The 26,922-nt window shown below is 39.2% G+C and overlaps 1 protein-coding gene across 1 annotated transcript; it reads right to left on the bottom strand.

Moving 5' to 3' along the window:
• Nucleotides 1-22,109: 22,109 nt before the first annotated feature.
• LOC148019455 (cysteine proteinase mucunain-like) lies at nucleotides 22,110-25,726 on the bottom strand. Its single transcript, XM_087661097.1, has 5 exons — nucleotides 24,959-25,726; nucleotides 23,878-24,119; nucleotides 23,650-23,790; nucleotides 22,610-23,242; nucleotides 22,110-22,446 (listed from the first exon to the last, which is right to left on the bottom strand). Exons 1-5 carry the CDS (start codon nucleotides 25,440-25,442, stop codon nucleotides 22,318-22,320), a joined length of 1,629 nt encoding a protein of 542 aa, XP_087517223.1. The 5' UTR covers nucleotides 25,443-25,726; the 3' UTR covers nucleotides 22,110-22,317.
• Nucleotides 25,727-26,922: the final 1,196 nt, after the last annotated feature.

Below are 26,922 nucleotides of genomic sequence, written 5' to 3'. Positions count from 1 at the left end.
CTACACCAGAGATGGCCTTGAAAGTAAAAAATTGTATACATGACCTTGTTTCTTATTTAATTGCATTAGACAAAAAAATTGTGTATATGCATCTCAACTAATATCAATGTTGTCCAAAGTCTTCTACACTAGTTCAAAATCCAAAGAATGATGCTTAATAAAATAATCCAAGCATTGTCTCTTTACTTGTTTGAATTTCTTCTAAATTGAGATGATAATAAAACTAAGATGCCTTTGAAGCATCTATCTCACTTACATTTGGCCAAAGAAGAGACCTAAATAAGATCAACATTATACCTGAAATACTATTATTAAAAAAATTATATTCAACATTTCATAAGTAAAAACCTATACCATGCTAGTTGCATTCTTTTATTGCAACCATGTCCTCCTTGCTTGAGATGCTCAATACTTTTGAGAGTTCTTTGTTGATTTCGAAGGCCTATAATACTTTGTTTTCATTAGTATGCTTTGATACATTTCTCTAACGAACGATTTTTTTATTGACAATCTTGTATATTTTGCAAAAACTCATCTCTATTTTTTGTTAATTAATAAGTAATTCTCCAATCTAAGAACATATTTCTCTACAATAAGATTAATCATATAGCTTAAAAATCCACTATAACCATCACCAATCTAAAAAGGTCCTTATCTACAATAAAAGTAACCTTATAGCCTAAAAACCCATTATAACCATTAGCATTAAAATGCATTGATGAAGAGCTATTATAAAAAGAAAAAGTGCTATTTTTTACAGGATCTCTGGGATATAACCTTCCATCCAACCAAATATTTAGATTTTTCTTTTATTCCAATCAAAACACATGTTTCATGGACTATGAAATAGTGTCTTGTTTCGTTCTCTTCTTAATTGGTTCATACTCATGTTCTAGCTCAATGTAAAGATGATAGAGATCTCTTTTACCAGTGTTCCAAGCATCTGTGGATGATTGATCCATAGCCAAAGATATGATCTACAACTTTGAGTAGGAATACTATGTGAATTTGAAAAAGAATAAGAATGAGTAAGTAACTAGCAAGGAGAAGAACAAGGAAAAGAATGAATGGGGATGGAGAGAGGTGATGAAATGTTAAAATTTTCAAATTGAATATTCGCTTTCACTTCTATCAAGACAAGGTCTTCATTAAGTCAATCATTATCTTCTTTATGGCAATCTGCATTTCTAGGTTTGATACAATCTACGAGAATATTATGGTAATGTCCTTCTAACAATTTTAGATATGTTTGTTTATCCAAATATTTTTTAAAAATCTAAAAATAATTTTTAATTTTAAAAATATTTTCTCTCTCTAGGATCTCTTAGAGGGTATTTTTAAGACCTCAAATCTCCCCTAATGTAAGAGGGTTGTTTATGCGGTTCTTGATTCCATGAATTTTGTCTATACATTTTCTGTCAAAAATGATCATAACCATTTTCATGAAATGATGGCTTTTCACAAAAATGGTGCTCAACTAGAAGATTATCTTCTCTCATCATGCTTTTCTTCATAAGCGGGCTAATTATTGACTTCAACTCTCTTACTTATGGATTGTGGATAGGACTTGTAAAATGGATTATGTCCATGATAATATCATATTTTCTAGAGTTGAAATGATATCCTTTATGATGGTGCCAAGGCCAAAAATGGCATGACACTAACTCTAATGCTCTACACGGATCTTGCTCTCTCCAAACAGCCCCTATGTCTGGCCTTACAGCCAGGAGCATCTAGATGCTATGAAATGGTTTATCTAACTAATCTGTTTGTAGACATGAATGTGCTACCCATTCTAACTCCAAGTAGAGGGAGTACCCCATACATATGTATGACTAACACCTTGTTATACACAAATAGAGCACCCCCTAGCTGATTGCTATAGCTGATATGGCTCTCCTATACCCCAAGATGTGCCATCTCAAACATAAAGAATAAACTCGACAAAATCCTCTTATAATGCATATAACAATCCAGTAATATTTCAGCGTCACATAACATCTCCCCAAATATCACCATGCTACCCTACAACAAAGGACCTCACATACACAACACTGGTCATAACCAGACATACATGTACAATGCATCTAGTAGTTTTGCTTTTGATACCATGCATAAATGCAAATGCAACACATATGACTCATTGTGCTCAAACACTTTTAACTATAAATCAGCCAAGTATTGTGTAAAAATAGTATTTCCTTGATTTCTTTCCTCTAACATTATGTTGCATTGCTAAGGGACAATACCGAGCTAACCCATGTTACTATTCGTCTTTGAACTTAAAAACAACGAAGCCTATATACTATAATATGCAAGAAATCAAAACATATTCAAATCATGTCTCTTTTCAGCCCTTTTCTCCCTACTACTTAGGTTTTGCTTTTGTGCATAGATATAAAAGAGTTTTGTCGTCATTTTTATATGAATAAGCAATAAATACGTACTTTTCACACATAAATAAAGATAGGCTAAGAAAAATCCTCATTTTCTATCCTCATTATACATCACATAAATACTCTTAAATTTTTATCATTTTTGGTACATTAAAACTATTTTTTTCTTATTTTTCTTCAAAAATATTTTTTTAATAGTTTTTTAATTATGTAAATATAAATCACTGATATTTCTTGATTTTTTAATTAATGTGACTAGTATGGACCATGATTCATGAGTATATCAATTATTATTCCATATTAATGATGTTAAACTCTCAAAACCCAATAAAATCCATGTTTTCACATTAAATCTTGTATCCCAAGTTTTACGATGTTAATCTCCTTTTTGTAAATGACTAAAAGTAATTGAGTTTTTTATTATTTTAGACATTAACAAACATAACTCAAGGCATTTCCAATCATTTTCCATGATAAACACGAGATATGAGAGAATATATAATAAAACGATGCTTACGCTAAATTCTAAACACATGACGCATCGTATTTCAAAAAATAGAGTTGATGATGCCATCACTTAGCCACTAATGACCACCTTCACGCTTCCTCACTCTGCTCCTTGTATTTTGCCATGATCCGACACCCATTCTTCCTCATCCTCTCAACCCACATGAACAACGATTATGGCGAGAGAGAAAGAGGAGAGAAAAATACTAAAATCTAAACTTTCAATTGAATCCGTCATTTCTCACGCCTATTGTGGCAATTTGAGGTAAACTTTTGTAGGAATCTATGGCCTAGGCTATTCCTCGTGATTAGATCGGGTGAAAAAACACCTTTTTGGGGCCCTAAAGGGGTGTGCCAAAAAATGGACCCCCCATCTTATTGAGTTTTTGAGTTATTTACCTGCTTAATCTTCATTAAACATTAATTAGTAATTTATCTAGTTTATCTCCTTGTCGTTTGCACTATCCAGAAGTGATGGCCTTAGATTAGCAATCCAATAAGACAAGCGGCTTATTGGCACTGAAAACTATTACTTAGACCGCCAACACTCACTTTTCAACTTTTACATCAAGTAGCTGCTTTATAATGCCAAACCTGACCGACCATTAAATGGGGGGTCAAACATACTCCAATTGATGACACTTGCAACAAATTCCCAATGTCGAAATGCGCCTAGGAAAACTCTAGCTCCTTGATTTGTGATCTGCATGTTTTCTACCAAAATTTCCACTTTTATAGCTCATGGACCGCTTTTGTGCTAGCATGATTAGCATCTAATTTGAAACTTTGATCCCTCAATAATTCGAAGTCCATATTGCTCTACACAAGCCTGAGTAATCACACTACCTTGTACTCCTCCATCAATATATGCTTCTCCTATGTTCTCATTCTTATACCAAGCATCAACAATAAGACAAATGTCATGTAACTCTTCTACACTCAAAACTCTCACTATTCCTCTCTTTCTTTCCTTAGACTTCAAATTCACTAGTTTTTTCCACCATCCTCTCATCCTAGGGCTTAATCGAGCAAAAGATATATTGGCCTTTTTTCCCATCATATCTCTTATTAGGTCATAATTACTTTCCCCTTCCCCCAATGGAATATCAGAAGCATAATAATGTTTTATAGTCGCTCTTGATTTATTTACTTATTTTTTCTCTGTCTTCTCTCCTTTCTTTATCTTTCTTCCTCTTTCCTCACCAGGCTTACTAGTATCGGGTTCATCTTTCTCTCCTTTTGATAGCAGGCATCACATCAAATGTCTTATTTTCCTCACTCTGATTTTCTAGAAGAATACAATTAATGTCACTTTTTCCTTTCTCTCCTCCATTGGTCTTGGTGCTTAGGAGGTGGTATGATCATTTTTTTCAATCCCAAAATCATTGTCTTTTCAAACAGTTTTGAGATAAATGATACATATCCCCTCTTGCTCTAGGTGGATAAGGATAAATTTGTGCTTACATGGCCTATCTCTCCACAAGAAAAACAAGTCATCATAGGTCTTCTATAATATCCTCTCCCATTTCCTCCTCTTCCACTTCCTAAATTTTCATGGCTAGTCTATCCTACACACCCCCCACTAACTATTTCCCAAGATCTTCCTCTCAATGCTCGTAACCTTATATTCCACAGGTAGTTGAGCATTCTGTCTCGCTAATATCTAAAAATGTTGTCCATTCCCTTGCCATTCTTTGTCTCTATTTTCAATGTTTGGTGTTCTCAATGGTTCTCTCTTTTTCATTTTCTCAATTTTCCTCTTTTTTTCTATGGCAATCATCACTGCTTCCTCAAAAGTACTTCTCTTTAATTTCTAATTTTATTCTCACCCCTCCCTGTAATTTTTCCATAAATTATTTTATTTTTAACATTTCGAGTGCTCTCTCTCTTGGGCTTATGGATGTGTTCTAATGATCCAAAGTTGGTTGTATTCTAGGGTGAAAATTTCTACGGTCTAGTCTTCTTTCTTCGGGTAAGCTTTTATTTTTTGCCAAAGGTCTCAAGAAGTCTCGGACTCTTTGAATCAATCAAGAAACACTTATTTAGTAGCTTCATATTCCATAGGAACAAGAGGATGTTTTAATCTTAAACTTTTTTCTAATCTTCAAACTAATTTCTACCCTCATCCAACAACTAAATTTTTAAATTTTGAAGTTTCATAGTCGAGTCATTAATTCGTTGGATTGTGCATCCAAGCTCAAGCTTTTTGAGGAATCATTAAGGATCCTCTCCTTTTGTACCATGGAATTCCCAAAAAGAGCTGACCATTGAAAAACGACCTCAAGAACAACAATTTAGAAATTACCAACAAAGTTAATTTTTTTGCACTCCTTAGTGGGGGCACCAAAAAAATATGTTTCACAAGCAGTGTTTGAAGATAATCCTTTCACACAACCCGAAAACAAGATGACAAGAAGTGCCGGTAAAGAATGACTTTGTCAAGATGCTTATTTCATCTAGAAAAGTTTAACAATACTCAGTCAAACACCAGCTCACTCAATCCACAATACAACTTTAATGCCTATTATAACCACAAACATACTGCACACACAATGTAGAGCATCTATAGCCTCAAATCAATAAGCAAAAAAATCAAGTTCATAAAAAAATAACTTCACTCAATCTTCATACCTCTAATTTCAATTGTTGTGATATATCGAGCTACTTGCATCATGCCTAAAGACAATTTTTTAAAAAATATCAAACTCCAAAAGAACTCAGTTGTGGCCCTCTTCTTCTCACAATCAACACTTCAACAAACCAAGAGAAGGGCCCTTATTCATAAGTTCTCTCCCCTTATATAGACCAATATCCACTTCAAACACAATATGTGTTTTAAAAAGCTAACTTGCAAATCCTTATGTTTTTGCTTTTTTAAAAGCCTTGAGGCTTTTCTTTTCTCAAAAGCGTGCCACCACTCTTCATGACTGCAAACAATGATCCACATTCTTTCATGGTGCCTCCTTCAAATCGACAAGTCTTCATTGTAGCAAGCCCTCCAAAATCATGTTGCAACTCCTCATAAATCATGTTACCATCCAAGCACGATGACCACCCCAGTTGCTTCTCACCACAATCTCATTGTAGTCCTATGTCATATCACATGATGTCCCAATCCATGTTGTTGCAAGCTTGAATTCTCCCTCTAATTTTCTTACTAGCCTATGATAGGATATCTTTGTGCAGAACTCTATAGCCCCCTCTACTCATCCACTATTGAGCCATCAAGTGCGATGAACTACCCGGCTTCTTAGACAAATAACCTAGTCATCAAATATAGCACTGCAGCCTTCATGAATATGCAAGCCAACTTGAAATCAACACTATCACCATTTCCTTAAATTTTTCTTCATGTTCCAAAAAAAAAAACACTACGGTTAATGCACTTAAACGCTCATGAAGGTAAGTCAAAACTGTTTGGAAGAAATCCAACAATTTGCGCCACTTGCTAAAGAGCTAGTTATGCCTTTGTATTTTCCTTCTCCAACTTCCACTCCAAACTAGGCCACTTCACCACTAGTGTTGGCTCCTCCAATAATACCATGACCAGCTACTCTAACCTCTTCAGTAATCCATGCTTGCTTAGCATTAACAACATTCATTATCATGCCACCTATGAGCATCTGTGCAAGTCTCAACTTGATATCGTAAGAGAATTTCTTGAGATTTGATATGTCTCCATTGGCATAGACAATAATAACTCCGTTACTAGCCATTTCTAGTACACAAACAAAGGGAACCCATGCTTGTCCATGTGGTTCATATTATCTTTGGCATGACAAGTATACTGACAACATTTTTTCTCTCTTTAATGAACCCAAAGTCACTCATTCTGGCAACTTCACCTTCAGCATGGATGTTAGAAGGAACCTCTATTAAAATGCAAACTTTTTCTCTTGGTATTGATTTAATATCCTCAGTATTCTCCATTTATGCTACTGCCTCTGCACCCTTAAGCATTGGCTCCTTTCAAGCTTTCCATGTGAAATAACCTATCCAATTTTAACAAAAAAATTTAGATTGGAAATCTAGATCCTGAATTGTCACAAGAAACTCCACAACTGGCTTGACTTTCCTTTTTTTTTTATAAATATAGAATTCTTTTCCTTATGTATCTACTTTGATATACCATGCAATATATCCTAGCAAAAATATACTTTTGAAAATATGCTCCGTGCTTAGTCGCACATGACTTTGAAGAAGTGCAAAGCCAAAATTCATGCCATACAATCACATGATTGATGGAATATACCAAAAAAAATGAATGTGCTGAAGAAATAGTGTCTAGCCTATCTACAAGTGCCCATGCCTTACACAAACTGCAAACACAATTCCTTGGTTTAATTACAATCATTAACCTCACATCTCATCACTCAACAAAGAAGAAATATTTTACTTCGCTCCATCCACCCAAAATCTCACAATCACTCAACAAAAATATAGTTCTCATGATATTGACCAAGAAAACAACCTATCTCACAATTGTAGGCATTCTTCATGACCCTCAAACTCGTCTATCCACATTCCCACTCATCCAATGGTTTCTATTATGGTGATGAATATCCCAACTCTCATGCGTGCAAAGAACTGTGTGCACAATGAAAGATGCTGTCTCTAGTATGCATGCGTCTAAGGTTTACTACATATAGCTGCAATAGACATCATGTTGTGCTAGTGCTCAACGATGATGCAAAAAGTGCATCAACCCAACCCATGGCATGAAGTAATTGATAAAATCAAGAGAAGACCCCCGAGTGCAATGTAACCAACAAGTGCAACATGAAGTACTCATAAACCCAAAATCCCTATGATGTGCAAAGATATCGACAAGAAAATATACATGTTTCAAGATGTCCAATAGCTACCATCAAAATCATCTTGCTCTAATTTATCTAGGAAAACACCAATCTTAACCAAGGCTATCAAGTTTTCATACTCAAAAAATTCAATGCTCAAAAATTTCAAAAAATGACCAAAACAATTCTTGATTTAGACAAACACAAAAAATTGAGCTACAAAACAACAAAAACAAACAATTACATAAATAGCTAAGCTACAAAAATCCTACCTATCTAATGTTTTTCTACGAGTTTTCAATTTTCAATTCACACGAAAGCGCATGACAATACCACTAAATAATATCTTGCCAAACTTCATGGAGTTTTGAATAATATCATTTAATATCTTTGTTGCCAGCAATTGAATTGACCACTGGACACAGCCACTCGATCAAGTAAAACAGTGGGCAAGAAAGAAATTCAAGAGAACCACATGGATTCAAAGATGTAGGTAACAAAAAATCAAGAGCACCATATGGATTCACATATATAAGCATTAGATATTTATACTCATTTTTAAACATTTCAAAGTTAAGGAAGGCTTTGCAAAGACTTTCTAGCCATTAAGTTTTTACCTACATTAATATGCAAGCTTCAAATATTCTAGTTAGTCTTCTCAATGGTCATTCCTCTATTAAATTTTATCGAAAAACTATTTGTAAGGAGAGAATATATATTTAAGTAGATGAAATTATAACTACAAAGCAACTAAACCAAGAAAATGAGTATTGCCATGGAGATTTACAGTTACACGAGAATACATGTGTATCATTGGCAGAAAGCTTCAAAGCCTTTGCAATGTAAACATATTGTACTATTGCAACTAGATCATCATCTTAAACCCCCGTAAACCCAAGAAATCTACATTTCAATGATTAATACATCACGACATCTTACTCAATGAGGGCATGTTGCCCTTGGTTGTATGTATGCCCATAAATCTTTCTTGAATGTCACTTCTATCCATTGTACATGCTTGTCCTTTGTATTCTTAGTGCAAATAGCTCAACAAATCTTGAGGATACCATTGATGACTTGCAAATGCCGTCATAATGATTCACTAAGAAGAAAGTTATACTTCTTAGGAGTAAAAATACAAGGAGCTAATTGCAAGAAAGGGTGGAACCGTGGCTATGGTCCTTATGAGGCTATGGCTATGGTTGTGGTAGGAAGGAGACAATGGAAAGGTGATGAATGGATTAGTTGAATGGGGAGGAAGAATACCAAAAGTAGCAATAGTTCCCAAAGAAATACACAAAGAAAACTTTTCTTTGAGTATATACAATATGAAAATAGTTTTTTAGAAAAAGGGAGCCTTTTAGGAGAGGGAAAAAAACTCACCCTATGGGGCCTATCTGGCATGGGGCCATGCCATCAAAAGTAAAAGTCAAGAGGGAGAGAGGAGGTATAAAGTCGAGTAGGGGGACAAGCCTACTTGTGACAAGTCCAAGGAAAAAAAGAGTGGATAAAATGTGCACACCACCCCCTTTCCCATTGGTCCATCTCACATCTCCTATCATTAGGAGAGTCATGAACTCAAGTGGTCATATCACAAGTTCACGAGTGCCCATAGCCTACTTTATGGCACTCTTCATTCTTATTTCGTAATTGGCCAACTTATTTCATGGTAGGACAACTCCCTTATTTTTATCTATATAATGATGGTGTGTAGCCACAATCCATTATCTATCCATTGAGATACTTGCAAATTCTTGGTGTGGAGAGATGTCACAACTCTATAGAAACAGAATTTGTATCCTTTTTCATTAATTTATCTATATAATGACTTATTAAATTTATTTCCTTTGCACTAATTAGATATAAAGAAAAGTGCATTGGAGCTGGCCACTGATGAGTGGTCACAGGTTATGGTGGACCCACACGGTGGGTTAGAGAAAAGATAGTTCACACTTCCACCTATATGACCCGATTGGGCGCCTGTGACTAGAACTCACGCATATCAGGGTTAGACTCGCACACAGAAAGGATTGATGCCTTGAAGTGTGGGCTAGATCCACCAGAACAGACAGTTACAATCAACAAGATGGCATGATCATGAAATGCTTGTATAATGTGCATGTGTGGGCTGAAAGCTTGAAATGCACATTTCTTTGCATAGGAAAGTCACATGAAGATTCGGATACCATTTTTGCGATGTACACGGAAAAAGCTTTCATATGATACCCATATTGGGGGGGTCCCTAAATTCTAGGAGATCCCTAAATTTTAGGAGGTCCCTAAATTTTAGGAGCCTCGAATTAGCCTAAAAATGCTAGTCCTAAAAAATAGGAATGTCATTCTAAAAATAGTAAGTTCTGTACTCTGACTGTGCTTACTAAATTTGGTTGTTTCTATTCTTGACAGTATTCAACCCAAAAAGGAAGGCCATAAAGAAGAGACAAGTGTCAAGACACTTGTCACATAAGTTTCCAAGTGTCCCACCACTTGTCACATCTCATGACATGTGGCTGGACACTTGTCTTGTGCTACTCCACTTTCCCCTTTTGTACTAGCTCTCCCCTCTCCTATAAATAAGAGCTCGTTTTTCTTCATTGAGAATCATTTTTCTTTGCTGTAAACTCATGTACAGCACCCACAGATAGCCAGAAACTGGCCCCATCCATCCCCATCATCATCCCCCACTTCTCCATTATCAAATTCCTCCATATTCCCTCTTCTATCACTGCTGTTTTACAAGACAGCAAGCCTGTAAATTCATTACAGCACCTCCTTCTTGAGCTCTTTCTTCCATTTTAGCTACAAGAAGCAAGCTCTATCCCTGTACTGCTAATCAACGATGGAGAAAGGCTGAATTCCCATTTTTCTTCTCTCATACTGTAAAGAAATCAGTTCTTATCATTGCATAATAGATAATGCATGTGTGTTTGTACATCTTTGCATGATCTTGTGAGAGTGAGAATTACTTCTTCTCACTCTCAGGTTGATTGTAACTGAGCTCTTCCCTAACGGACTTGGGTTGAGCAGAAATACATTCCTTCGGGGGGGGGTTGCCCATCTTCAACCCTCAATCTTGTCTCCATTACTTTTACATTTTTATGGCTGTAATTTTGTGAGTAATTTTCATTTTCAGCTTTAAGTGTTCATTCTCTTTTCTATTAAATCTCGAAAACAAGCAAATATCATAATTGTTAAGCATACTACGTTGTTCGGGGCGTTTACAGTGGTATCAGAGCTTTGGCTCGGTCCTCACCCCCAACACTGGTAGTGCTTACAACTATAAGTTTGTTTGTTTTCAGCCATTGCACTGAGTGCGTGAGCATTTTTTTTTTTTCTTTAGTCTCAATGGATCAATCGAGTGCTATCCTTCAAGCCATTCAAAGTCTTAGAGAGGAGAATCAGCAAATTCGTGAGCAACTTCTCAAACTAGAAAAAGTTGAGAATCCCAAAGAATTCAAGGAAAGAAGCCCATCTACTTCAAGGAGACAAAGCCATACCAATGAAAGGAGCCGATCAAGAAGTCCAACTACTTCTAAGAGGCAGTCCCATTCTACTTCAAGACAGAGAAAGAGATCGCGTCGAAGCTCATCCTCTTCTTCAAAGTCATCTGGCGCCTATTCTGATGGATCCTCTTCTAGTAATGAAGAGTCACACCCTTCTCGTGGAAGACCTCATCATCGTCAAAGGCGTCGACATTCTTCACCCTCGTCTCCATCTTCATCCCCATCAAGCACTTCATCATCTTCAACCTCAATATCCGAGCATGGACGAAGGCATAAGAAGAAGAAGAAGACTAAGTCACTATCTCAACTTGAAAAGAAGATCAAGTTCAGTATGTATGATGGTTCCCGAAATCCTGATCTTCTTCTGAAGTTTATTCGTCAATTTCAAATTTTGTATGGTCGTGACAAGTATAAAGAAAAAGAAAAGATTAAGTTTGCAGCTTTACATTTAACCGACTTAGCCCATACTTGGTGAACGGGGTTGGAATATGATCATGCTGCCCCAAAATCATGGCGGTTCTTTGTTCGCCTGATACAAAGCCAATTTCTTCCTATTCATTTCAAAAGAGATGTAAAAATGGAATGAGATCGGCTTTGGCAAAGGAAAAATGAGTCACTTGGTGACTATACCAAGAGATTTTGGGAGCTACTTTTGAAGGTCCAACATTTCAAGAAGATCAGCAGTTCGGAAAAGCTTAGGAAGTTTCAAGGAGGTTTGCATTTTAAACTTCGTACTGCTCTTAATCATTATCATTGTTCTAGTCTTAGGGAACTCATTGACCATGCTGAGACATGGGAAATGGAGCACAATGGCAACAAATCATTCCAAAAGAATGATAAGAAGAGAGTAGCTGATGATGAGGAGTATTCAGCCCCAAATGAAGGACAAAAACAGTGGCAAAAGCAGCCATCAAATCAAAAGAAGATGAAGCCCTATGCACCTGCTAATGCTCCTCAATTTCGCTCCAATCTATACCCACCAGCAAAGCAACTTTCCGAAGAATAAAAGCAACGCTTCATGAAAGAAGGGAAGTGCTTTAAATGTGGACAAACAGGCCACATAGCGAAGCAATGTCCAAACAAGGGACAAAGCAAGGTTTCTGACAACAAGCCTAAGTCGCCAGTGAAAATCAATGCTATCAGTGATGTAGTTGCAAACACAACTCACACTCCAGAGATGGGCAAATTATTAAAAGCTTGGGGACAGTTGCAAGGTAAGCAAGCACTATTCTTGATAGATCTTGGGGCGAATGAAAATATCATTTCCTTGCAATTAGCTAAAGAGCTTGGATTAAAGAACGAAGAGATGGACACTCCGGCAGAAGTTCGCCAAGCTTTAAATGCTGATGAAGGTGACACAGTGAAGACTGTGATACCCTACATTGGCAAGCTCAAGTTTCAAATTCAAGGCTACAGTGACGAAGATACCTTCTGTATCGGAGACCTTGATGGTTGCGATGTGATTCTTGGCATGCCCTGGAATCATAGAGTAGATTCAACCATCTTCTCTCAGAAAAAGAAGGTAGAACTCACCAACAAAGGCAAGAAGTACGAGATCCAAGCTGGAGTTTCTGGAGACACCATACCTATGGTAAGCCATATGCAAGTCTCTAGAGCAATTAAGGATTGTGTTCAATGTTGTCTGCTTTATGTCACTGATGTAAAAGATAATATGAATGCTGAAAACCAAGAGCAACTTCAGCTCTTGGAAAAGTATAAAGATTGTTTTTCGAAAGATCTTCCTTATCAGCTTCCCCCAGAAAGGCCAGAAGACCATCATATTGATATTATCCCGGGCAGTTCTCCTCCTAATATAGCACCATACCGTGTGAGCCGTCCTCAACAAGAAGAAATCAGAAAGCAAGTCGAAGACCTACTCAACCGTGGGCTAATTAGGCCAAGTAGCTCACCATTTTGTTCACCGGTTCTTCTTGTTCAAAAGAAAGATGGTACATTTAGGATGTGCATTGATTATCGAGCCCTCAACAAAATCACTGTGAAGAATCGGTTTCCTATTCCCAGAATTGACGACATTTTGGATCGTCTAGGAGGCTCAAAGGTTTTCAGCCGCATTGATCTAAAGAGTGGTTATCATCAAATTAGGGTAATACCACAAGATGTACACAAAACTGCTTTCCGCACTTCATACGGTCTTTATGAATTCTTGGTGGTTCCTTTCAGATTAACCAATGCACCAGCCACCTTTAATCGAATGATGGAGCGCATCTTTAGAGAGCATCGACAATATGTCGGTACTTTCTTTGATGATATTCTTGTCTTTAGCAAGAATGAAGAGGAGCATCATCAACACTTGGAAATTGTTCTACAATTACTACAACAAAATCAACTCTTGGTAAATGGTAAAAAGAGTGAATTTTTCATGCATAAAATAAATTACCTTGGGCATGTCATCTCTTCTGAAGGGATTCAGATGGATCGTGAAAAGATCAGGATAATCCAAGAATGGCCTCATCTTCGTGATGTACATGAGGTGCGATCGTTTCTTGGCTTATGTTCTTATTACCGCCGCTTCATCAAGCATTTTGCACATATGGCTTCTCCACTTCATGACCTTACAAAGAAGAAGATCTCTTTTCAATGGAAGGAAAAAGAGAAGGCAGCCTTCATAAGGCTGAAAACAGCTCTTACTTCTGGACCTGTTCTTATCATTCCAGATCTGGTAAAACCATTTGTGGTGGAAGCAGATGCTTGCGGTGATTGTATTGGTGCAGTGCTAAATCAAGAAGGCCATGCCGTAGCCTTTGAAAGCCGTCGTCTAAATGATGTGGAGAAAAGATATGACATTTATGAAAAGGAGCTCTTAGCAGTGGTTCATGCTTTAAAGATATGGAAACATTATCTTTTAGGCAATGAATTCCTTATTAAAACCGATCATCAAAGCTTGAAGTATTTCAAGACTCAAAAGCATTTGCAGGAGAAACATGCAAGATGGGAAAATTTCTTGTCTATGTTTCATTTTCAAATTATGTACACTCCAGGGAAACAAAATGTAGTTGCTGATGCACTTTCTAGAGTGCCTCGCATTGCAACTATTACAGTGGCTCATCATGAAGATTTTCAAACGATGAAGAATACTTATGATGAAGATACTGATTTTGCAGCAATTTGGTCAAATTTACAGCAAGGAGGTTCTCATCCAGATTATTCCATCAAAGATGGTTACCTTCTCATGAACAATCGCCTTTGTGTCACTCTTCCTGTTCGACAAAAGGTGCTTAAAGAAAGTCATGAACCCCCTTATGCAGGGCATAGAGGGAGGGCAGCCACTCTAAGTGCAATTGAGCGCTACTTTTATTGGCCAACATTACGAAAAGATACACATAACTTCATTGAGGCTTGTCTGATATGCCAAAAATCCAAGTATGATAGGCAGAAGATTCCAGGATTGTTGCAACCTCTTCTAGTGCCCAAAGATCTATGGGAATCTATCACAATGGATTTCATCTCGGGTATTCCAAGAACACCTGAAGGTCATGATATGATTTGGGTCATAATTGATAGATTCAGCAAACAATCACATTTTATTCCATGTCATAAAACATTGAAATCTGCACAAGCTGTAAGACTTTTCATTCAACATATCTTCAGATTACATGGTATGCCTTCTGAGATCATTTCAGATAGAGACTCCAAATTCACAAGTAACTTTTGGCGTGCTTTATTTGAGAATTTGGGAACCACTTTAAAGTTCTCCTCAGCTTTTCATCCTCAAACTGACGGCCAAACAGAGGTGATGAATCTCACTCTTTTGGATATGTTGAAAGCTTATGTTAGTGAACATAAGTCACAATGGGAGAAATATCTTCCATTATTGGAGTTTGCTTACAACAATACAGTGCACTCATCCACAGGGAAAGCTCCAAATGAAATAGTACAGGGTAAAGTGATTCCTCCTCCAATTATTCGCACTAAAGATAAGATTTTTGCTGCTGATGAGTTTGCTTCAGATTTAAAAACAACAATGGATCAAGTTCGAGCCACTATCAAAGTTGCGCAAGAGCGACAAAAGAAGCAAGCAGATAAACGAATAAGACCTTTGGCTTTTGAAAAAGGTCAATATGTCTTGCTAAAGTTTGATAAAAGCAGGCTCAAACAAGGTTCTGGTCAAAATTCATCTTTTCCAAAGCTCTCCAGTAGATACTTTGGACCCTTCAAAGTGATTGAGAAAATAAATGAAGTTTCTTATCGACTTGAGCTTCCTACTCATTGGAAAATACACAATGCTTTTCATGTAAGTTTGCTAAAACCTTACATAGGACCAGAACCAAAGGAACCCATTATTGAAGATCCCCCAGAAGTTGAAGAAACAGAGCAACTCTTGGAACCTGAAAAGATTTTGTTTCTCAAGGATCGAACCACGAGAAGTGGCCTTGTGACACGAAAATTCTTGCTAAAATTCAAGAATCTACCCACCACAGATGCACAGTGGGTAGATGAAAAATTCATGAAGGATTACCCAAATATTCTACAACAATATCAAGAAGATTTTCAGCTGAGGACAGCTGAATAAAAGCCAGAGGGCTGTCACAACTCTATAGAAACAGAATTTGTATCCTTTTTCATTAATTTATCTATATAATGATTTATTAAATTTATTTCCTTTACACTAATTAGATATAAAGAAAAGTGCATTGGAGCTGGCCACTGATGAGTGGTCACAGGTTATGGTGGACCCACACGGTGGGTTAGAGAAAAGATAGTTCACACTTCCACCTATATGACCCGATTGGGCGCCTGTGACTAGAACTCACGCATATCAGGGTTAGACTCGCACACAGAAAGGATTGATGCCTTGAAGTGTGGGCTAGATCCACCAGAACAGACAGTTACAATCAATAAGATGGCATGATCATGAAATGCTTGTATAATGTGCATGTGTGGGCTGAAAGCTTGAAATGCACATTTCTTTGCATAGGAAAGTCGCATGAAGATTCGGATACCATTTTTGCGATGTACACGGAAAAAGCTTTCATATGATACCCATATTGGGGGGGTCCCTAAATTCTAGGAGATCCCTAAATTTTAGGAGGTCCCTAAATTTTAGGAGCCTCGAATTAGCCTAAAAATGCTAGTCATAAAAAATAGGGATGTCATTCTAAAAATAGTAAGTTCTGTACTCTGACTGTGCTTACTAAATTTGGTTGTTTCTATTCTTGACAGTATTCAACCCAAAAAGGAAGGCCATAAAGAAGAGACAAGTGTCAAGACACTTGTTACACAAGTTTCCAAGTGTCCCACCACTTGTCACATCTCATGACATGTGGCTGGACACTTGTCTTGTGCTACTCCACTTTTCCCTTTTGTACTAGCTCTCCCCTCTCCTATAAATAAGAGCTCGTTTTTCTTCATTGAGCATCATTTTTCTTTGTTGTAAACTCATGTACAGCACCCACAGATAGCCAGAAACTGGCCCCATCCATCCCCATCATCATCCCCCACTTCTCCATTATCAAATTCCTCCATATTCCCTCTTCTATCACTGCTGTTTTACAAGACATCAAGCTTGTAAATTCATTACAGCACCTCCTTCTTGAGCTCTTTCTTCCATTTTAGCTACAAGAAGCAAGCCTTATCCCTGTACTGCTGATCAATGATGGAGAAAGGCTGAATTCCCCTTTTTCTTCTCTCATACTGTAAAGAAATCAGTTCTTATCATTGCATAATAGATAATGCATGTGTGTTTGTACATCTTTGCATGATCTTGTGAGAGTGAGAATTACTTATTCTCACTCTCAGGTTGATTGTAACTGAGCTCTTCCCTAACGGACTTGGGTTGAGCAGAAATACATTCCTTCGGGGGGGGTTGCCCATCTTCAACCCTCAATCTTGTCTCCATTACTTTTACATTTTTATGGCTGTAATTTTGTGAGTAATTTTCATTTTCAGCTTTAAGTATTCATTCTCTTTTCTATTAAATCTCGAAAACAAGCAAATATCATAATTGTCAAGCATACTACGTTGTTCGAGGCGTTTACAAGAGAGGGAGCTTCTAGAGTGTGAGTTGGCACTCAACCATTGTACTCTTAGCATAGTGGATTCCTATTCTCGATTATATCTTGCACATTCTCTTTCATCGATCTTGTGCCTCATGTTATTCTAATGTGTATTTTGCTCTTCTAATGTAGTATTATATCTTTACCTTCATGGTTGAATCAAATTTAAGAGGACTACACTTGACTATTGACCACCTATGTTGACCTTGGGCTTCTATTTTGACATTTTCATGCTGGTATTGTTGTGTCTTATATCTACACTTTGACCATTGATTAGACTTCCACTTATTGCTAGTGATTGAAATACTAATGTCATGATCCCTGTATGCTTGGTTTATGTGGCCTCTGCGTGCGTGCGTGCGTGCGTGTGTGTGTGTTGCCATCAGCCTAGATGTACACAATCGTGTTGGCAAATTTGCTAGTGTACATCTTCACCATTGTTGATTTGATAACATGTCACCTTACTACTCTCCCAATTCACATCTCACTATTCTAGCCTGCAATAGCTCATGTTGCATTGATAGTCCATCGACAATGATCGATGTTTCCTTGTATGCAATGTTGTAATGTTCGTGGAGCTATACTCCAATTAACGTGTGCAAGTGATTCTTCATGCGTTATCTAACAGTGTATTAGGCACTAACCATGCATGTTGTTGTTGCCCTACAATCATTGACAATCATGTTCTACCATTTATGGACTAACCGATGTGTAGTTTGTGGATCTCTATAGGTGTCATTGCTGAGTTTCTAAATTGTTGCTCACCTAATGTTGATATGCTTTGACCCAATTGTTGATCTACCTACTATTGACATTTACTCATGTGCAACATGCTAATCAAATTGCGGTTGCTCTAGCTTTGCTTCTTAAGGCTAGTTCATGTGTGAGTTTTTTTTTTTAATATTTTTTATATATTTACTCATTGCAACTTAAGGGTTGCAAGCTAGTCACACTCCCTTTGCTACTCTCTTCCAACTAAGGTAATGTGCTTCATTATGATTATGCCAGTACCCTTATGCTTGTGGATTTATTCTTTTAACATATATTGTGAAAGCTAAGAGTTCAATGTTGGAATGCTAATCAATGCTTTTTAGCAAGTGTGTTGGATAGCTCATCTTTGGAGGAATCTCTCCTATCACAATTTGGAGCAGTGATCATGTATATGTAGGTGAAGAGATAGAACGGTGTGGCAATATCATCTTTGAAGAGAAGGAAGATGCAAAAGACATGTTGTAACTTCATGTGGTAGATGTCATGGTTGTGCTTGGCAGAGGACGATGCTATGTACATGTCTATATCAACTTCATTCACTCGAGGCTACTAATGGATCCAATGAACAATTCTTCTCGACTCCAGTGATGTTGCATGCCCTCACATGCTCCTATCACAATTTGGAGCAATGATCATGTATATATAGGTGAAGAGATAGAACGGTGTGGCAATATCATCTTTGAAGAGAAGGAAGATGCAAAAGACATGTAACTTCATGTGGTGGATGTCATGGTTGTGCTTGGCAAAGGACGATGCTATGTACATGTCTATATCATCTTCGTTCACTCGAGGCTACTAATGGCTCCAATGAACAATTCTTTTCAACTCTAGTGATGTTGCATGCCCTCACATGCTCCTATCACAATTTGGAGCAATGATCATGTATGTGTAAGTGAGGAGAAAGAACAGTGTGAAAATATCATCTTTGAAGAGAAGGAAGATGCAAAAGACATGTTGTAACTTCATGTGGTGAATGTCATGGTTGTGCTTGGCAGAGGACGATCCTATGTACATGTCTATATCATCTTCGTTCACTCGAGGCTACTAATGGCTCCAATGAACAATTCTTCACGACTCTAGTGATGTTGCAATCTCACGAGGGGACCCGAGGGACATACATATGCTGTAGTGGAGAAATCTTGGTGTCACAATGAGCTATCTACAGCACTGGTGTGGCTACATGAGATACAAAGTAACTATCTCAACTACTTTTTGAGAGGGATTATGGCATTTGAACTTCAAGGCGCTTCTTATTGAGGCATATCTAATGGAGTGCATGCTACTAAGTATCCATGGTACATCTTGGACACTCTCATTCATTGCTTGTTAACCATGCTCTTAAGAGAGGCTGCTAGAAATGGCTACATCACATGTTTAGGGACACCCACTACCTAATTTATTAATTTATGGCCTTTCTCTTTATTCTTATTTGGTAATTAGCCAATCTATTTCATGATAAGACGACTTCTTTATTTTTGGAAATAACAGGTAGGTGTGGCCACATTCCATTGTCTATCCATTCAAGCACTTACAAATTATTATATGAAGAGAGGAAGCTTGTGGAGTGTATGAGCTAGTGCTCGACCATTGAGTGTATGAGCTAGTGCTCGACCATTGTACTCTTGTCGTAGTGGATGCCTATTCCCAACTTTATCTTACATATTGTCTCTTTCATTGATCTCATCTTTTTCATAATCAGATGTTCCACTCTTCTAAGAATATCTTCCCTAATGCATTAGATTATTCCCATCTACTTCATGTCTATTTAAAAGGCTATGTCATGTCTATTTAGAAGGCCTATGATAATAACTAGTTACTAGAATTTTTTTTACAGTATCTACGTTCAATCTCTCATTTTCATAATGAAGCTTGGACTGTTAATCATGACTAAGGTTCACACTTTCACTTATTAGATTGCACCAAGTTTAGTCAACAATATAGATGTTTAAGGAACTTTAAAGGTCTTAAATAAAGCTTAATGAAATCTTCAGCCCCAAATTTAGAGACAAGTTCTTAAAATAGATTTTTGTAATCTTAGGAATGATTAACAAATCCATTTACTATGTATATCGACAAAATAAAGAGTATCTAAGAAGAATGTTATTATGTTGATGACAATTAACTTACTAAAAAATCCTACATAGACAATGATACACTTAGAAATTTGGAAGCTATCTCTTTGGATCATTAGATATCATTCCTCTCGTAAAGAATAACAAACTCAAGGGAACTCCACAATATCCAACAAAGATGTTTTTTGTCAACAGAGAATCAACTAAAAGAGCAAAAGTGTCATGTAATCATTGCGGAAAGGTTGGGTACAAGTCAATTTGCTATCATTGAAGTAACCTAATTTGATATATAAGAAACATGCAATAAAGCATCATGCGATGCTAAGTATGCTAATCTTATGTAAACCGCGAAGAAGAATCTCCATCACATGTATGAAATCTAGATAGATTATTTTAGAACCCTTGTATCTTTACTATTATGTAATGAAAGCTCGCTTGCTTGCTTGCTTGCTTGCTCTCTCTCTCTCTCTCTCTCTCTCTCTCTCTCTCTCTCTCTCTCTTACCATCCTGAAGTGGATTATAAATAAAACCTTGCTACAAAATTCTATGTTTATACATATATTATCAAAATTGTTTCAACAATAAGAAAGATTATTTATTTAGTTTAAGATTTTCTTTGCCTATTTGCCACATGATAGTAACTTGTTATGCACAATCGCCACATGTAGCAATGATAGCATTGTGCTTGGCAGAGCAAGAAATAATGTACTTTGAGGTTCTTGCAAAGAAAGCAAAAAGCCTAAAATAGAGTTTCAATTATCTTTCGGCACAAAAGGTTAATATAAATCCATAAGTAAATGCATGCATAACAAATGTACTAGTTGGGCATGGTGAAATATTGTACCCAATGGTAAATCCATAAACACATGCATAAGGCATGGCGCTCATCCATGCACGACAAAGGATGATACCCAATGGTTGTCATATTCTCTTTGTTTGAAAATTTCTCTTATGCATTTTGTGTGCTAAGGACTACAACTTCCAAGCAACACGCCTTGCACTTTTGCATTTTCAATGGCCCCATCATCCTCTCAAGCAACCCATATTCAGCAATCCCTACACACAAAGTTACCTACACCTAGATAGAGTGGCCTTTAATCTCCCTCATCACCTTCCCGTAGCATACAAAACTAGCACCTCAAGATGATGTTAGACTTGAGAACTTGCCCTAACATTGAGATATACCTAAAGAGTAAGCACCTCACAATGATGGTTAGACTTGAGGCCTTGCCCTGGCAAGAAGATACACCTATAGATTTTCTCAATAACCTCAGCATAATCAAGAATTGAGCCCATGAGAGAAGTATTAGAACCCATGGGTTTGAAAGACTCACCAAGTTCTTACATGCTTGGCAAAATTAGAGGAAAAATTAGCAATAGAAGTGGTTACAACTAATGAAAGGATTACATCTGAAGTCGAAGAAATTTGAACAAAAGTTACACGAGGAAGTTCAGAAGGAAATTGCAACAAAAGTATAAGAGAAAGTTATAAGGAAATTGAAACAAGGAAACAGATCAGCAAGGACATGAAGCGCTAGAGACACTAGACGATGAAGACCGACTACCAACATGTATGTCTTGCCTTCTGCTAGAGAACGAAATAAGATAAAGACCATTGTTGAAAAAGGAAGGATTTGATCGGTTGATAACATGTAGTATCACCAAGCAAAGAAATAATCAAGTAACTTTGGACCAAGTGAGGCAGCAACCAGCAATGCAGATCACAAATGGACTTGAACTTACACAATTCAAAGCATAATCAGATGAAATTACCAAGATGAAGAAGGCTAGGAAGAAGCAGACAACAGCAGCATACCTGAAATTTTACAAGGAGTCTTCGGCTTGTCCAGCTTGCAGGGCATCTGTGGATTTCGCAGGCAGCGCAGTCTATGAAGCCTGCTTCTTTTGCAATGGCATGATCCAAGTGTAAGAAAGGATAGTGCAGATGATGAAAGCTGAAGAGAATGGTGCCAACCCAAGTGCAGGCAAGTCTGAGCCCTCCAACGATGAGAGATTTAGACAAAGTAAGAACAAGCGCTACCACAAAATAAGAGGGAAACACTCGGCAGTCTTTGCCATCATTTACAACTTTTTTGAAATCTTGCTACCTTCAATGCGTGAAGGTGCATTGAGAACTGTACATGAGGGGAAATTCAAAACAATGCGGGAGCTTTAGACTCGCGCTGTAAGACGAGTAGTAATGATCATCCTATGGATGATTTGCTGTTGTTCTCACCATGAGCCTGTCTGTCACTGTATCATTGAAGGGCAGCTGCTGCATTCTCATACAAGTATGGAGGAACATCCACACCGTTCTGTAGCTTTGCAGGCTTGCGTTTCTTCAAGGGCACACTTGCTGCCAGCAGAGGATGAGTTGTGCCTGCACTCTGAAACCAAATAGAAGAGAGGGGAAAAAGCATCATTACTTAGAAGAATCCCTTAAAAAATTAAATGCTCACTTACTCCCCTCTTACAATCAGCTGTGAATACTGCGACTCCGCTTTAGCAATTTCAAAACAAAAAACATGTAATCTCATTCAGATGTCTAACCTGATAGCAATAGCCAGCAAAGGTATCACAGATGGGATAATTCTCCGGGCAGCAGCTACGGTGGTCATCACAGCAGACAGCATTCTCATACTCACAACAGCCCCACAGAAGGCAGTAGGAGCCTAGCTCCAGAACACAACAGCAGGTCTCACCGGAGTCACAAGAGGACCAGTCATCACACTGGACGGTGGGAGAGGAGGGTGTGGGTGGGGGAGGGGGAGGGGAAGGGGGAGGGGGTGGGGAGGGTGGAGGCGGCGGCGGAGAGGGTGGGGGAGGGGGTGATGGGGGCGGAGGTGGCGGTGATGGGGGTGGGGGTGGGGAGGGAGGGGGGGGTGGAGAGGCAGGAGGTGGCGGGGGAGATGGTGGGGGCGGTGGTGGGGATGGCGGAGGCGGGGGTGGTGGGGTGGTAGCAGTGGCGACGGCATAGGAGGGCAAGTAGTTCATGCCGCAGATACCCCGGGAGGAGCTGGTTCCTCTCACCAGATTGATATAGCCCTCAGCCCCCCAGGACGTACCCCATGAGTTCTTCCCAATCCAGTACTCCACATTGCTGCTTGAAACGCCCCACCCTATTATCAGAATCGCGTGGTCCAGGTCGTTCACGCCATCAGAGCAACTGCCATCGTACACACCCTGCCCACACACGGCACATAAATTTATTTTAATCTGGCTGTGCTTACACACACAGCCCACACACACACACTTGAAGCTTTTGGACAAATTCCCACTATAATTCCCACAAAACCAAGAGCATCTAGGAGGGAGGGTCTGCATACCTAGGTAGGTGTGGTTGGGAGCAAGGGGCTGCCGGCCGAGGATGGTGAGCAGTAGCCCCCAGTCCCCAACCACATCTAGCTAGGCGTGCAGTGCCTCCCAAGCAGAAGCTCGTGACGTTGGGCACTGTAGGGACAAAGAAGGGAAAAGAGCCCCCCCTTCTCAAATGGGAAACTGTCAAAAACTTCCTGTCACAGCCCATAGGTAGGATATGATCAGAAATTGTCTGCTCTGCTCAATAGATGGGTAGGGAGGCAGGTAGTCACCCCTGTGTAGAGCTGGAAGTCGAATGCATCGCCATTCAGCGCCACAGTCGTCGGAGTTGTTGCCACTGCGCACAGCAGTGCAGACTCATCGTCCGAGTCTACATCCACATAGCTGTCGATGGATACTACCTTGTTGCTCACCTGCAGTTTGCACGTACAAATGAGACAATATACCCATAGATAGTTTATCTAGCTATTAATTCCTCCTCCACAATAGTGCTTCTTTACCTTGGCCGTGAGACAACTCCCAGTTTGCCCACCGGAGCTTGTGTAGGGGTAGTCTGTTTCAGAGTCAATGCCGCCATTGTCAATCACCCACTGAAAGGCATAGTCCATCCAACCACCGTTGCAACCATAGTCAGTGGAGTCACAGCTCACCAGTTCCTGCTCTGACAAGCTCACCAGCTCCCCATTTGTAATGGCATTCGCACTCTCCATTGATCCCACAGATGCGAAAGCCCAGCAGCTCCCTGCCCACATACCATGCAGCAACAAATGGACATGCTCACTCACATTATATCCAATGGAGTAGGATCGAACTAGCCTTTGAGAGACTCTGTTGTTAAGGTATCAGTTCATCACTTGAAATGAGTTTTCTGTTGAACTACTAGGGCCAGCCATTGAACTCGTTTCTCTCTCTTCTCCTAAAGAAATTTGTTCTTTCCCATTCGGTGACTAACAAGGATGATGTTACTGCTACGTGACAATACTGACAAGATCAAAGAGTCAAAAGAGGAAAAAAACTATACCGTGACTACCAACAATGACGGTGCAATAATCTGATGCTATCCTTTCTTAAGCAAGGAGATTCAACAATTAGGGATTGATGGCAGCTATCCTCTCATACTACGTTCCAATGGCCCCTGTGAATTCGAAGGCTTGTTTTATGATAACATATACACAGACATTCAAGAAAAAGAGATCTGCCAACGGAATTGGCTTTTACTATCTTTCTGTGGCACCTAATACCTATGGATACATCCCTTGTCGCACAAGCAAAACACGAGTCACATATCCATATTACTCGCCGGAGGTACGTTCATCCCTAGTAGCATAAATATATGAAAGTTTTAAGGAAAAATAATTATTGCTACTGTTTCTGATTAACTTGCTATGGCCCTATAGTTTCTTGATTATCTCGTTCCTTAAAACCTGGCTATGGCCCTGTGATTATTTGACTATATCGTTCCTCGTTACCAAGCTGGGGGCCCTATATAACTTGTCTGCAGCTTGCTATGGCTCTATGATCACATCACCATCTTATTCATGTGCTAGGAAAAACACAAAGCAGTATATACAAGTCACTTACCGCAGCTGCCCTGATCCTTGATGCTTTCGACAACCTCTTCGTCTCTCCAGTCCAAGGCAGTGTCCAGGCTGGTTGTATCACAGGTTCCGACCTTCTTAGCTGCGCCGGATCTCGACCCTGCCTGCTTCAAGAAATCGGGCCTGGCACCGAACAAGCCTGATGCCTTAAACTCCTCATTGGTCAGATCTGCGAAGCGGTTCAGACCAAGGGTAAAATTAGACCCCTTCTGGTTGTGACGGTGGATATAGTGCAGATTCTGCCTAAAGATCCCAAACCGCTTCTCCTTCTCTGCGAAAGCCTGTGCAGGGTAGTGCTTCCCATGCTTGGCATTCCAGGCATCGAACAGCGACCGCAGTCTGCTCTCAGACTCTAAATCCTCTGGGGAATATGCCAAGTGGTCCGCCATAGCCCATTCTATAAGGGCTGCAGCACCGCACAGTGCCACAAGTACTACTACACATCCTAATTTTACAGCAGAAGCCATGGAAGTTTGGCGGGCAACCAGCTGAGCTAGTGATTTGTTTACTGCAAGCTGGGCCTTGTGCCTACATGACGTTATGGAAGCAAACTATGGTTATGGTTACCCCTTCTTCCTCCATGGATGGACAGGAGGAGGCGAGAGGAGATAATTAGGTGCTGTATCAAACAAAGCCGAAGGAGACAGGCGGGTGCGTGTACAGGATTCCTCAAAGATGGACCTGAAGAGAGAGCAGGATGGGGCATACCACGGGCCTGGGGCATGGCTGGGAGTGGAGTCACGAGCCATCACCCACATGTTACTCATGCTTACAAACGCGGGCATTTAATGCACTCTGGTGTGATATAGATAGATAGATAGAGCCTCTCCGGGAAGTGCGACGCTAGTTCAGAATTCAGCCCAGGTGAGGCAGAAACATACAAAAGAGCCGAGAAAAGACTAAAGCAGTACTCGCGAGAGAGAGACGTAGCCTGGAGGTCAACCTAGCACAGCATGATTGTTGCTCAACCCAATAGTATGTGCACGCGTGGCCAGAATCTTGGGGGGAAATTCCTCATCGCGGAGATACCGATAGCATCGCAGCCTGCAGGCATCCAGATTCCAATGTGGCATCACGAAAACCTTAGGTTTCTTTTCCAAAGGTTGCGATTCGTGACATATCTCGTTTTCACGGATCCTAGTCCTGCCTCCTGGTGCTTAGAGCTTACTCCTGCCAAGGCCAGGAGCTCTTGGAGTATACTAAGAGCCCCCCCACACACACAAGCATATGAACTTGCATGTGTTAGTCCATAGGCCTTAGTACTTGTGACCACACCCAAGTCTGAAAAACGGTGGACCCGTCCAGTATTATCGTGCTACCAACCTATCTAAAGGACAGAGAGAAGAAGTTATTATCGTGCTACCAACCTATCTAAAGGACAGAGAGAAGAAGTTCGAGATCAAAGAAAGAGAGAGAGAAACTTCCACTGCAGAATATCGAATGTAGACATATCTACGAACTTCATCGAGAATAACATCTAGTACTAGTAATTTTAGGGGTACAAGATCAATGGTTCAAAGTAGCATCTTTCTCAAACTTCAAGTCCATACTCTTGCACTAAACACCATTAGATTTAACCTAGCCGACTTGTGCAAGTCGATTTGACCTGCACATGGCTCGCCTCTAAAAGCTTCAATAATTCATGGTCACACATTTAGCACGTGGAGGAGTATAAGCATTGGAATGAAGACAAGCACTAACAAATTGTCACACAGTTCTTTGCAATTCACAACTAATTTTAGGGATAGTAAGCTTCAATGAATAACAAAAACCCTACAAATCACGTGTTAAGACTGCCCTTTTCACAAGGGTTTGCAGGGTTAGTGGGGGGCAAACAAAACCCCCTTCTCTTCGTGAATGGGGAAAAGTAGGTTTATCTTATCCCCACTAGAGTTGGGCCTTAAGAGTCTCTAGACTCCTCACCAACATTTCGAGTGAATAAAATTG

The sequence above is a fragment of the Lygodium microphyllum genome, chromosome 20 (genome assembly GCF_053477565.2).
Source record: "Lygodium microphyllum isolate KBCC chromosome 20, Lygodium_microphyllum_v1.1.10, whole genome shotgun sequence".
Taxonomy (NCBI): Eukaryota; Viridiplantae; Streptophyta; class Polypodiopsida; order Schizaeales; family Lygodiaceae; genus Lygodium; species Lygodium microphyllum.
Note: the sequence above shows the minus strand (reverse complement) of the source record. Positions and strands in the feature narration are given on the sequence as shown.

What these genes read in the sequence shown, in the direction of transcription:
- LOC148019455 (XM_087661097.1), bottom strand. Translation starts at nt 25,442, where the DNA reads ATGGCTTCTGCTGTAAAATTAGGATGTGTAGTAGTACTTGTGGCACTG. An exon ending in CAAGGATCAGGGCAGCTGCG is followed by an intron (nt 24,120 to 24,958) that starts GTAAGTGACTTG and finishes GTATGTGGGCAG; the next exon opens with GGAGCTGCTGGGCTTTCGCA. An exon ending in ACTTCCAGCTCTACACAGGG is followed by an intron (nt 23,243 to 23,649) that starts GTGACTACCTGC and finishes GTGTGTGGGCAG; the next exon opens with GGTGTGTACGATGGCAGTTG.